We start from the raw sequence: 12,130 nt of genomic DNA, 5'->3' as shown, positions 1-12,130 counted from the left end.
AGGAAGATATCCATGTAAAAATGCAAACTTTTCATGCTTCTGAGGTCCTCAAAAATTATTTTTTTTAACCTGGCCATCTTAGGGCAGTGTTCCCTAGAAACACTACTACTAATACACCAGATAAATAAATGCTTCTGTTCCATTGGAGACTGCTCCCTCCAGTTATTAACCTTATCGAGCATATCTAGTTCTGAAGTTCAGTTTCCCTGAGGTTTATCTGCTTCTGGATGACATTCTTACATCACCAGGTTGTGTAAAATACTAGAAAGGACAGTACAAATTTCTCTTCATTTACTACTTCCTTACAGAAAGCATAATCCATCATAGGCAGGGAAAAATGAATTACAAAGATGTGTTTGTCTGATACGATCAGAAACACACATCTAACAGCAACCAGAACTTCAACCAGGTGCCTAACGGTAACTAAACAGATACACGTGCACATCTGGGGGGTGCGTGTATGTGCTCGTGTGCACGCCCACAGATGCACATGCATGTGGAGTCCAGGGACAGCCTTGGGGATCGTACTTAGGGCACTGACCAACTCCTTTGAGACAAGGTCTCTTACGGTCACAAACTGGGCTGGACTAGCTGGCCATCGAGCCCTAGGGATCCATCTCTCTCTCTCTCTTCAGTGCTGGGATTCTAAGCACACGCCACCACACCTGGCATTTGTATGTGGGTAATAAGAGATCAAACTCGAGTTCTCCTATGTGCAAGGCAAGTACTTTACTGACTGAGTTCTCTCTCCAAGAAAGGGAAAGTGTGATGAACAGCTCTTAGATGAATTACATATACACACACAACTACTTAGTATTTGGAGCACTTGGTACAGATACATTTAAAGTACTACAAAATGTAACTAGAGCCAAGAGACAAGGTTTGGAAAGCACGTGCTAACAGTCATGGTCTACAAGTAGAAGACAGCTTCTAATTTCTTAAGTATAAGAGAAGTAAAACGCATTTTGTATCTGTCTCAAAAGCAATTTAGTATAATTTAGACCAACATATTTCATTTATTTAAAAAAAAATACTATTACATATCAAGGAGAACTTCCAGATGACAAAAATTAGGCCAAATGGAAAAATAAATTTATAAAAATCAAACATATTTTACCATGTTTGATCTTAATATCAAAAATATTGGTAAAAGTCACAGTTCCAAATCTAAAGAAGCTTTATAACTAAAACTACATTAAGTTACAGGTTCATATTTAGGTGCTAGATAGATACACATTTAATACAATTGAAAGGCCTCAGGCACTGGTTCATTTCCAATTCAGTTTGTTGCTTCTCTGGAAATAAAGTGGTAAGGAGAACCTACGACCTCAGGATGGATTCCCTCAACACATGAGCTGCTGCCAAAGGAAGCATCCCAGCCGCCGCTCCATCTTAGACACAGTTTGCTACCTTATGTCAAAAGACATGAGCCACGGGCATTCCTACCACTAAATCTGCACCTACTGTGAGCACATCCACTGTCCTTTCCCAGTTCAGATCAACTGAGAACATGAGCAGTTAAAAGGTGCACTTCTCTTCCTCAAATAAACACTTACGTTTTCTTTCCAATTTAGAGCATAAAGAGATTTTTTTGTCCATTGCAAGTAATCCAAATGAACACGGGTTAATAAGGCTTTCTCGTGCTACAGAGGAAATTGGATAAGAGAAGGGAGGGCAGGAAGCTAATTGGTACCTGATATGATCGGGCTTTTTCCTGTCATGTGAAAAAATGGGGCAGGGTTAAAACAAAAGGGAAAGGTGTAAAGGAAGAAAATGCAACTGCGCAAATAAGCAAAGGACCAGCACGGTACAAAAATGAGACAAAAATTAAAGAAACAAGCTTATGCTAACAACTAACAACGCAAAGTATTCGTGTGTTTTATTCATGTATTAGAAATATGTGCATTTTGTAGAATTTCAACTCTTAAGAAACTGAACTACTTTGAATTACTATATTATAGTAAATTATAGTATTTGAATTACTCTATTACTATTACCTTATACATCTATTCTGACTATCTGCCTCTATGGTCACAACTAGAAAATACAGGTAGTATCGAGCCACACCTTAATAAGCTGTGCCTGGAAGGTAAGAGGAACATCACCACATGTTTACCTACAGAAGCCTTAAGCAAATAAAAATTTCTTGGAAAGAAAGGGGGGGTTACTAATTAAGAATTTCAAACATCATAAAATGGTGACCGATAAACCTCCCACCTGCCCACGTCTGTCTTCACCAAATGATAACAGACTCTAAGGTCACACATAAATATGGCTCTTCCTGTTTTCAGGGGAGTAAGAAGGTGGAAACAGGGCTTGGCTGTGAAGCCCAGGCTGACCTTGCACCCTTAATCCTCCTGCCTCCACCTCCCAGGTTCTGGGACCACAGGTATGCACACTCTACCCAGCAGACTCATTTTTAGTCTACGTATATACTTCTTACTTTAAGACAAAAAAGCCAATAAAAACCTTGTATCTGTACTACTAGTACCAGCAGTATATACAACATTTTGTTTTAAATTTTTGTATAATCCATTTTTTGCACTGGGTTATATTTTCTGGTCCAACAAAGGAGTCTGCTTCTTTATTGGCCTTTCCAATTTAGTGCTAAATTATATTAATATTTTCCTTGTTATTCCTCCTTTCCAAATTCATTGTGAGACACAAAATAGAAACATAGGTTCCAGTGTTTAAAGTCTGAACTGAAACTGCAAGACCAAGAAAATAACTTAATAAGAAAGTGCATTGTGGCAGACCTTACATGCACCCCCAGAAAAACAAAGCAGCCTCTCGGTGTCCATGTAGTGCTTGGTTCTAGGACCCAGTCACACATATCGAAATCTGCAGATACTCAAGTCCTCTGAGATAAATGCAGCGTTTGCATAGAATCACAATATGGGAGAGTATGAGTGTGTGAAGGAGACAGATGAGAAGGGGAGAGGGAGGGGAGAGAGAGAGGGAAAGGGGGAGAGAGAGGGGGGGGGGAGGGAGTACACGTGTGTGTGAGAAAGACAGAGAGAGCATGTGTATGCGTATGTGTGGTGTGCATGCGTGTGTGAGTGTACGTGCGCGTGCGCGTGCGCGTGCGTGTGCGTGTGTGTGTGTGTGTGTGTGTGTGTGTGTGTAAGACAGAAAGACTTGCCATGCTGCCCTCTTCTGGGCTCAGGTGATTTTCTCATGTGGGCCTTGAATTAATTGAGCTCAATCAGCCCTAGATTTACTTACAACTGCTATTGTAATGTAAATATTGTGTGAATAGTATCATTGCATTGCTTAAAGAGTAATTACAAGTAAAAAAAAAAAAAAAAAAAAAAAAACCAACAACAACAACTCCATGTTAAGTACAGAGTTGTTTTTTCCCAAAACTGGTGATTCTCAGTTGGGTAAGTCCTTAAGTGTGAGATCATACAAGAGAGCTAACAGTATAATATATTTACATGTTCAGATGTCACAGACAGGAAATCTAGGATCTAGCAGGAACATGATTGGCAATGTATACAGGACATAAACTTTTCATTCTTCTGCCATCTGCTCTCCCACACAAAACATAATTATCATGCTACATTACACAAGACTGGACACTGCTTTTAAAGTGGAATTGTAATTTATGAAACAGGAAGGAGATTTTTTAACATTTGGGAATTCTTAATCACATTCACATATCCCTCAGGATGAAGATCTTTGATAGCTGATACTGAAAATATGACATAATTTCATAAAATTACACATAAGAGCAAATGCGTCATTATATGATTGGTGCCTATAGTAGCTGCAGAAAGGAAACTTTCCTTGAAACTAATCACACAATATTTTTTTAAAAAATACTTAAGCAGTGAGTAGAAAAGTTTAATATCTGAAGAGGTAGATTATGTTTTTTTTGTTTTGTTTTTGTTTTGGTTTTTTGAGATAGAGTTTCTCTCTATGTAGCCCTGGCTATCCTGGAATTTGCTCTGTAGACCAGGCTGGCCTCTAACTCAGAGAGGTCTGTCTGCGTCTGCCTCCTGAGTGCTAGGATTAAAGGTGTATGCCACCACCGCCCAGCCTCTGAGGTGTTTTTAATATAAAGGAATATATAGTCTTACTCAGAGGAGCAGAATGTATTAGAATAAATTAGATGGGAAACTAGGGAAGACACTAAACCAAACACGGATGAAAGAAAATTATTTGCATTTCCCGAGATTAAAAATTTGATAAGCCTCGGCCGGGCGGTGGTGGCGCACGCCTTTAATCCCAGCACTCGGGAGGCAGAGCCAGGCGGATCTCTGTGAGTTCGAGGCCAGCCTGGGCTACCAAGTGAGTCCCAGGAAAGGCGCAAAGCTACACAGAGAAACCCTGTCTCGAAAAAAAAAAAAAAAAAAAAAAAAAAAATTTGATAAGCCTCATTACTGACTGCTCTTTCTTCTCCTGTTCACATCATTCCTTTCTGCTACATTTTGCATATGATCTGCCCACCTCCCCACTCCGCAAAGGTTTACACTAGATCTGGCTCAGTGTGGTACCACTAGGATGGTGGAATCCTTAGGAGGTGGGGACTTGTCCTGGGCCTTGTGCTGGGTGACCACATCATTGAGGACGCTGCCTGTGCAAGAGATCAGTGATGGTCTCCTGAAGTACAGATGTTGTCAGGAATTGGTCATTTGGCTTCCCGTCTCAAAATAAGATCTCAGCCACACAGCTCTGCTGCTGAAACACATCCCCTCAACACAAGCTCCCTCTACAGAGCCATCCAATCCGTAACTTTCAGACTATAAAATCATGAGAAAAATAAATCCCTCTTTACTCCAGTCATCTTGCTAAATCTCCATGTCCTTGCTGATTCCAACGGCCACAGGCAGCCCTTTCCACAGCAGCTTCGTCTCTGAGGACACGCTTTCTCATCCTGCACACCTTCTCACCCTGCATTTCTTCTCATCCTGAATTTCTTCTCATCCTGCATCCCTTCTCATCCTGCATCCCTTCTCATCCTGCATCCCTTCTCATCCTGCACACCTTCTCACCCTGCATCACTTCTCATCCTGCATTTCTTCTCATCCTACATCCCTTCTCATCCTGCACACCTTCTCATCCTGCACACCTTCTCATCCTGCACACCTTCTCATCCTGCACACCTTCTCATCCTGCACACCTTCTCATCCTGCACACCTTCTCATCCTGCATCCCTTCTCATCCCTCACACCTTCTCATCCTGCATCCCTTCTCATCCTGCATCACTTCTCATCCTGCATCCCTTCTCATCCTGCATCACTTCTCATCCTGCATCCCTTCTCATCCTGCATCACTTCTCATCCTGCACACCTTCTCATCCTGCACACCTTCTCATCCTGCATCCCTTCTCATCCCTCACACCTTCTCATCCTGCATCCCTTCTCATCCTGCACACCTTCTCAACCTACATCCCTTCTCATCCTGCATACCTTTTCATCCTGCATCCCTTCTCATCCTGCACACCTTTTCATCCTGCATCACTTCTCATCCTGCACACCTTCTCATCCTGCATCCCTTCTCATCCTGCATCCCTTCTCATCCCTCACCCCTAGCACATCTACATTGGGGGATCTACAGCTGCTCCATACTTGATCTAGTTTTTGTTTTAGTATCAATGCCAGTTAATGTGATTTATAGGATGAATAATAATAAATGAAAAGGTCCACATTTGATTGGTTTTATTCTACTGCTCTGAACAGCAATGGAACTCCCCACGGAAACTGACTGTGCTTCGCCTGAGGTCTGAGATCATACTTCTCACGAAGTGGTCCAAGGAAATCCATTTCTCCTCTTGTTAACATAATGGTTATGTTTCTAGGGATTTATTGTGTTTTGGCTTTCGTTTTCTTAAGCTTTAAGGAGGTGTCGATCTGAAGGTTAAATTTCAACTCTAACATTATACTATAAAACCACATTGGCTGAATAATCTTATAAAATTACTATGTACTGGTTGTTTCTAGTTTCCTACACTAGCTACAGAATTTGCCAAGGACATAAAAGGACTACGGTTTTACATTTCAGCTCATGAAACAACTTTAATTTCTCATTTTCACTGTATAATAACTAGAAGCATTACTGATACCCAGATTACTATAGCTGGTCCTCCAGCACCCAAGTCTTATTTAAAAGTTCTACATTGGGCTGGAGGGATAGCTCAGCCGTTAAAGGCTAGGCTCACAACCAAAAATAAAAGTTCTCATATTCAAAGGCTTAATATTAAATATCTTAATTCTTTCCCATTTATTCATTGTCAGATAAAGAAAATCTTTTTCAAATAAAACCATATACCATTTAGATTTTCTACAACATCAAACACTAGAGAAATGCTCAATAAACCACTGACATTTAAAAATGTCACTGAATGTTTTTGAACTTCAACACCAAGAAATCTAAGTAAGTGTCATCAGAACCCGTCTCAATACAGCATTGAGGTTCCCATTTAAATGAACAAAACGTACACCACATGAACTTACTGAGGAGACCCTAATTATTTTAGTCATACTCATCTTAAGGAGCAACCTTCTCCGTCATTGGGTGAAGGCATAACCTGTTCCTAATACAGCAGACCTTCCAGCCAAGCCTGCAACAGCAAGTCATTTACCCAGAACATAAACACTACTTCTCAATTAATATAAAATTGTTCTTTTTTTACTTAAACAAGAAGGAAAAAAAGGCATCCTTGAGTAAAAGATCAATCACTACCATTCAGAAGGATGACCCTGAGGCAAGCAACCTGTCAGTGCTGTTAGGTGTGAAATTATTTCACTTACCATATTAATACAGTAAAATATTTTATATTTTCTTTTTTTGTTTTGTTTTGCAATTTTTGAAATAATGCCATACTATGCAACCCAAGCTGGCCAGGAACTCAAAATCCTCCTGCCTTCGCCTCCTGGTAAGATTACAGGTATCCCCACAACAGCTGGGTATAATTCCATTCTAAGACATTAAAAAAAATAATTCAGCAGAAATTCAAATTTCTTTTGCTAGCCATTACATTTATAATAAAGAAATACTGGCTACCATGACTTCCCATATCCTACTTAAGTGTTATTACTAAGGCCAAAAGATCAGGACCACTTGGGCCTAAGACCCACAGGTAAACTCTTACTTTGGGAGGGGGTGTTTGAGACAGGGTTTCTCTGTGTAGCCCTGGCTGTCCTGGAACTCACTCTGTAGACCAGGCTGACCTCAAACTCAAGAGATCCACCTGCCTCTGCCTCCCAAATGCTGGGATTAAAGGCATGGGCTGCCACCACCCAGTTACAAGTAAATTCTTAATTTAAAATATATATATATATATATATATATATATATATATATATATATATATATATATATAATGAGAATTTAGTCATTATAGACCAAGCATTAAAAATTCTAGTTTTCTCCTTTAAGCCTTAAGTTTCAAATTTAAAAATCTGTGTTTTCACTTTTCACCTGACTCTTAGGATTCAGTGGACTGTATTAAAGAAAGTTAATAAGGAATTTGTAGAATTTAGATAGTTCTGGGGGAAAAGAGTTGCCAATTACAAGGAAAGGCAGAAAATGGCAAACACATTAAAATCAAGACTAACGTTTGAAGTCCGTTACCTGTTCCACGTTTTGAAGGCATTGCTGGCCCGCTTGAAGAGATACCCTTCCATGACAATGCCATTCGCTGCGTCTACATTATACTCTAGCTTGGAATCATCACTGGAGAAGTCCTAAACAAGACACACATGAGTTCAGACAACTGCATTCCCAGAGAAAGAAACGTATCCAGGGAAAAGAGCTTTACAACGCTTGCATAAGCTTTACGTAAGAACAGGGGAAGGGACACAACCATTGAACGTCTTAGCAGTTCAGGGTGCTGGGAACCAAACTTTGCCTCTCCAGCCCTGGAAGCCACAGCTCTTCTGCAGAGACCGGATGACACTTAGCTGGGAGAAACCAGCCCTGAGGAAAAGCAAGTAAGAATCGTCCCAGGGCTTTCTAACATGAATATGCTGAAACATGAAAAGGAAATAGGTTGAATTAAGAATTTTTAAAAATTTTGGTATCTTTCAAATTTTAAACATAAAAAGCCAATCTACAAATGAATCATTATATTTCTATAGACTTTTTCTTTGGAAAAAATAGAAAACACTAGTTCCTTCATTAAAACTATATGTACATCTATTTTTTTAAATTCACATTAACTCTGTATATGTGCATGTGCACATATGTGCATGCATGTGTACTTGCATGTATGGTATTGAAACTGAACTCGGTACAACAGACAAGTACTCTGCCCCAAGCACATATATCCCAGCCATCATGCACAGCAGAGTGCATTAAGTCAGTAATAGACTTTTGCAACATCCGTGTATTTTACACATATGTATAAGTTCATCCATGCATGTATATGTGTGTGAAGCCAGGGGTCAACATGAAGTCTCTTCCTGTTGCATTCTACCTCAATTTTTGAACCTGGAGCTCACCAATTCAGCAAGACTCATTCCAGTTCCCAAGCACTAGTACTACAGTGTGGGTCACTCCTCCCAGCTTTTTACAGGGTTACTAGAATCTGACCACAGGTCCTGAGGCTCACACAGCACGCACTTTACCAAATGAGCCGTCTTCCCAGCCCTGACTTTTATAACGTCTTTAAAGGGTTCTCGTGCTTTTAGATTTTGTTTTTACATTTACATTTTAAATCAGCACAGAATAGGTTTCATTATGACATATTCATATCTATAGATTTCATGGACTTAGTATTAATATATCAGACTAGATTCCACATACAAGAAAGAATTTATTTATCTTTCTGATACTTGCCTATTCTGTTTCGAATTCTATCCGTCTTCCTGCAAATGACATAGTTTTAATTCTCCTTTAAGGCTAAATGAAACTCTGTGTGCACACGTGCATGCACATGTGACATTTTCTTTAGCCATATGCTTGGTGAAGACACCTGGGTGGCTCCACTTCTAGGCCACTGTCAACAGCAGCAATTAACTCAAGTGTGAAGGTGTCTCTGCGATGTGCTTCCCTTATATACTTGAGGTACAGGAGTGGTGGTACAGCTGTCCACATGGTGGTTTTGCTTTTAGTTTCTCGGGAGGACTAAATGTTTTGTTTGTAGCATCTGGAGGCTCTTAGTAATCATTACGATACTCAGAACATCAATAATGGGGCTAGGAGTACAGCTCAGTGGTAGTGTGCTTGTCCAAGATATGCAAGGCCAAGTTAGACTCTCAACACCAAAGCAGTAATAATCTAAAACATAAAACAAAACTTCCTGGGATGTGCAATGCACTGTAAATGTGTATTCTCAACTACTTTTTGAGATTTATGAGTCTTCTATTATCGATGTCCCTTAATAAAGTACTCAGATGTGACACATTGCAGTAGGTTCCATGTGTAAGGAGCTAGGAATAGCGAATGCGATATTGCTGCTGGAACCTCTGCGAACACATTCATGATCTGACAGTTAGGAAGGAACACTCAAAGGCAACTGGGAAAAAGGAAAACTGGAAGACAGAGGTCAACAGAACAAGACATCGGCCTCTCAGGAGAACCTGTGCTTTCCTGCAGGGCCCAGGAAACAGAAGGCTCCACTAAGAAGAGTGAGTGAAAGGAGTGGATGAAAGCCTCCCCACTGAACCCGCAAGTGAGAGCAGAGGGACCGTATCACCACTACCATTCAAGACTATCTATCACAAAGGTCCTAGTCAACCAGAGCATGGAAAAGGTGAAGGGTAGAAAGAAAGAAGTGCACTGTCCTGTCATTACTTAGGGAGAGGATACTGCACACAGAACACTCAAAAGAATTCAGAGAGAAATCAGTACCAAGAGCATCAGTGAGATGGCTGGGTATAAAATCAATACAGGAACAGCATTAGTAAGATGGCTGGGTATAAAATCATTACAGGGCAATCAATCTCACCCAAATACAACAGAGATGAACAGTGACTTTCTAAAGGTACCAGTTACAGGAACATTTGTAATGTAACTGTCTGGGAATAAGTCTAACCAGAGGTATGAAATCACAGAACCTTATGCAAAATCACTAAAGAAAATTTAAACAGAAGGTAGAATAAGACTGTGATGTAGACATCATTATAAAATCTCACAGATCCAATATAACCTCAATTAAAATCCCAAAAGCCCCCCTTTTTTTTTAAAGAATTAACTACTGCTGTGTGTTACTGGGGTGGGACGGGGGGTGGGGGGGGAAGACTAACAAATGTCACAGTACTCATGGAGGGCGGAGGACAACTCCGTTCCAGAGACTGAACCAGACTACCAGGTTTGCGTGGCAAGCGCTCATCTCACCAGTCCCCCGAAAGCTCTGGGGTTTCCATGCATACAAACCTCAGTCTGCACAGAGAGGGGTTGGGAGCTTTGCTTTCTCAGACATGAAGAGTTACTATAAAGCTGTAACAGCTGAGACAACAATGTGTCTGATAATTAAGACAAAATGACCAGGGGACGGGAAAGACAGCCCAGAAAGCATCTCGGACAGCAGAGGGATGGAGGTGACACAGGCTGCAGCACAGAGCACTGGAGGAAGAGGGTCACCAACTCACCAAGAGCAATGCTCTACCCACTCTCCCAGGAACCCAGGTACACGGGGATTAAAGAGCTGAATACCAGGGCAGAGGAGCACACAGCTCAGGGGCACAGCACCTACCTGCCCATCCTACAGGAGGTCAGAGGCTCAATCCCCAGCACCCTTACAGAAACAAACAAACCAAGCAAAGATATAAACGTGAAAAGCAAACCTACGGGGGAGAGGTACTCATGCTCTTGAGATGGGAACTGCTGAGCAAGGGACAAAGGCACCAGACCCAAGGCTGGCCACCCTGAGAACCTAAATCACATGTATCTAGAATACAAGAACTCGGCCGTCAGTTAGGAAGGCCGGCAGTGAAAAGGAAGAAAAAAGAACAGACATTTCACAAACAGGGGCCACAAATGACCGAAAGGGACAGTTCACTAGCCACTAACGATGCATAAATGAAAACCACCGTGTGATATCCAGCTCCACGGTGCAGTGGTGAGGGCAGTGGGAACCTGAGCACTGCCCGCCAGCATCCTGGCCACGGTGAGCACATGCACACTGCCGGGCACAGCAGCTCTACTCCATTCGTGTGTACATCTACCCAAAGACACGCAAAGGCATGGGCAGGAATCCAGGGGCACCACAGCATCACTATTTAACAACCGCTACTGATCAATGCAATTGTTAAAACACCTTAAAAAGTAGATCAGAAATGCTTTCCCTTACATTTTAGTTGACTTTATTTATTTATTTATTTATTTATTTATTTATTTATTTATTTATTTATTACCTGTAATGCAGCCTGTGTCAGCATTTGGGGCAGAGAAAGGATTCACAATGAGTAAAAACAGCATTATTTTCTTAAAGGAAAACAGTTGTGTATTGTTGAAAGTCAAACAGTCTCAGATTTGATAAGTTACCAGTTTGAGGCCTTCAGTAGAACGCTGAACTATGTATATGTTAAAGATATTAAAATATATATATCCAATTTAATCAATAATCACATATTTCTAGAAACATAATTTGTCATTTTACTAAAAAATGATTGATTCCACTTTTAGCAATCGTTTGACAGTAATGCCATTAAAACAAGCTACTCATCAAAACGCCATGTTGTATACCACAGACACGAAGACGAGCCAGGCACAGTAGTGCACACCTGTGATCCCAGTACTCAGGAGGCTGAGGTGGATGGATCATGAGTTCAAGGCCCGCCTGAGCTACACAGTAAGACTCTGGGAAGAGAGCTAGAGCGGCAGAAGAGAGCGACATGAACTGTAAGTTCAACTGAAGCTGGGATGGCGGCGCACACCTGTAATCCCAGGCACAGGAGGCAGAGAGAGAAGGCCTGAGGCTAGGCTGGGCAGTACACAAAGATCACGTCTTTAAACAAAAGGAAATACGGACTTAGCCTCATCCTCTAATAACTAAAAGTAACTGATTTAAAGATGGCCTACGAGAAAAGTCTTTGCTTTTCTAAGTGTTATTTTCCTTTGAGCATGAATAATCCATTAATAATTTTTCTTACACTTGCTACTGACTTTGCTTCATTTTTTTCCATTCACATCTTCTATGTCTGATCTAAGTAATCTAGAATCAAGGATGACCCAATTGCTT

At 40.9% G+C, this 12,130-nt stretch overlaps 1 protein-coding gene across 1 annotated transcript in view; it reads right to left on the bottom strand.

The window, feature by feature from the left end:
* Positions 1 to 12,130, bottom strand: part of Acap2 (ArfGAP with coiled-coil, ankyrin repeat and PH domains 2) — a 120,974-nt gene that overhangs the window by 29,946 nt on the left and 78,898 nt on the right. Inside the window, exon 10 of the mRNA XM_059277763.1 lies at positions 7,579 to 7,691. Coding sequence (XP_059133746.1) covers positions 7,579 to 7,691 — 113 coding nt within the window. The remainder of the gene's footprint in view (positions 1 to 7,578; positions 7,692 to 12,130) is intronic.

Source organism: Peromyscus eremicus, chromosome 12 (assembly GCF_949786415.1).
Source record: "Peromyscus eremicus chromosome 12, PerEre_H2_v1, whole genome shotgun sequence".
Lineage (NCBI taxonomy): Eukaryota > Metazoa > Chordata > Mammalia > Rodentia > Cricetidae > Peromyscus > Peromyscus eremicus.
This window is presented reverse-complemented; position numbering and strand designations above follow the sequence as displayed.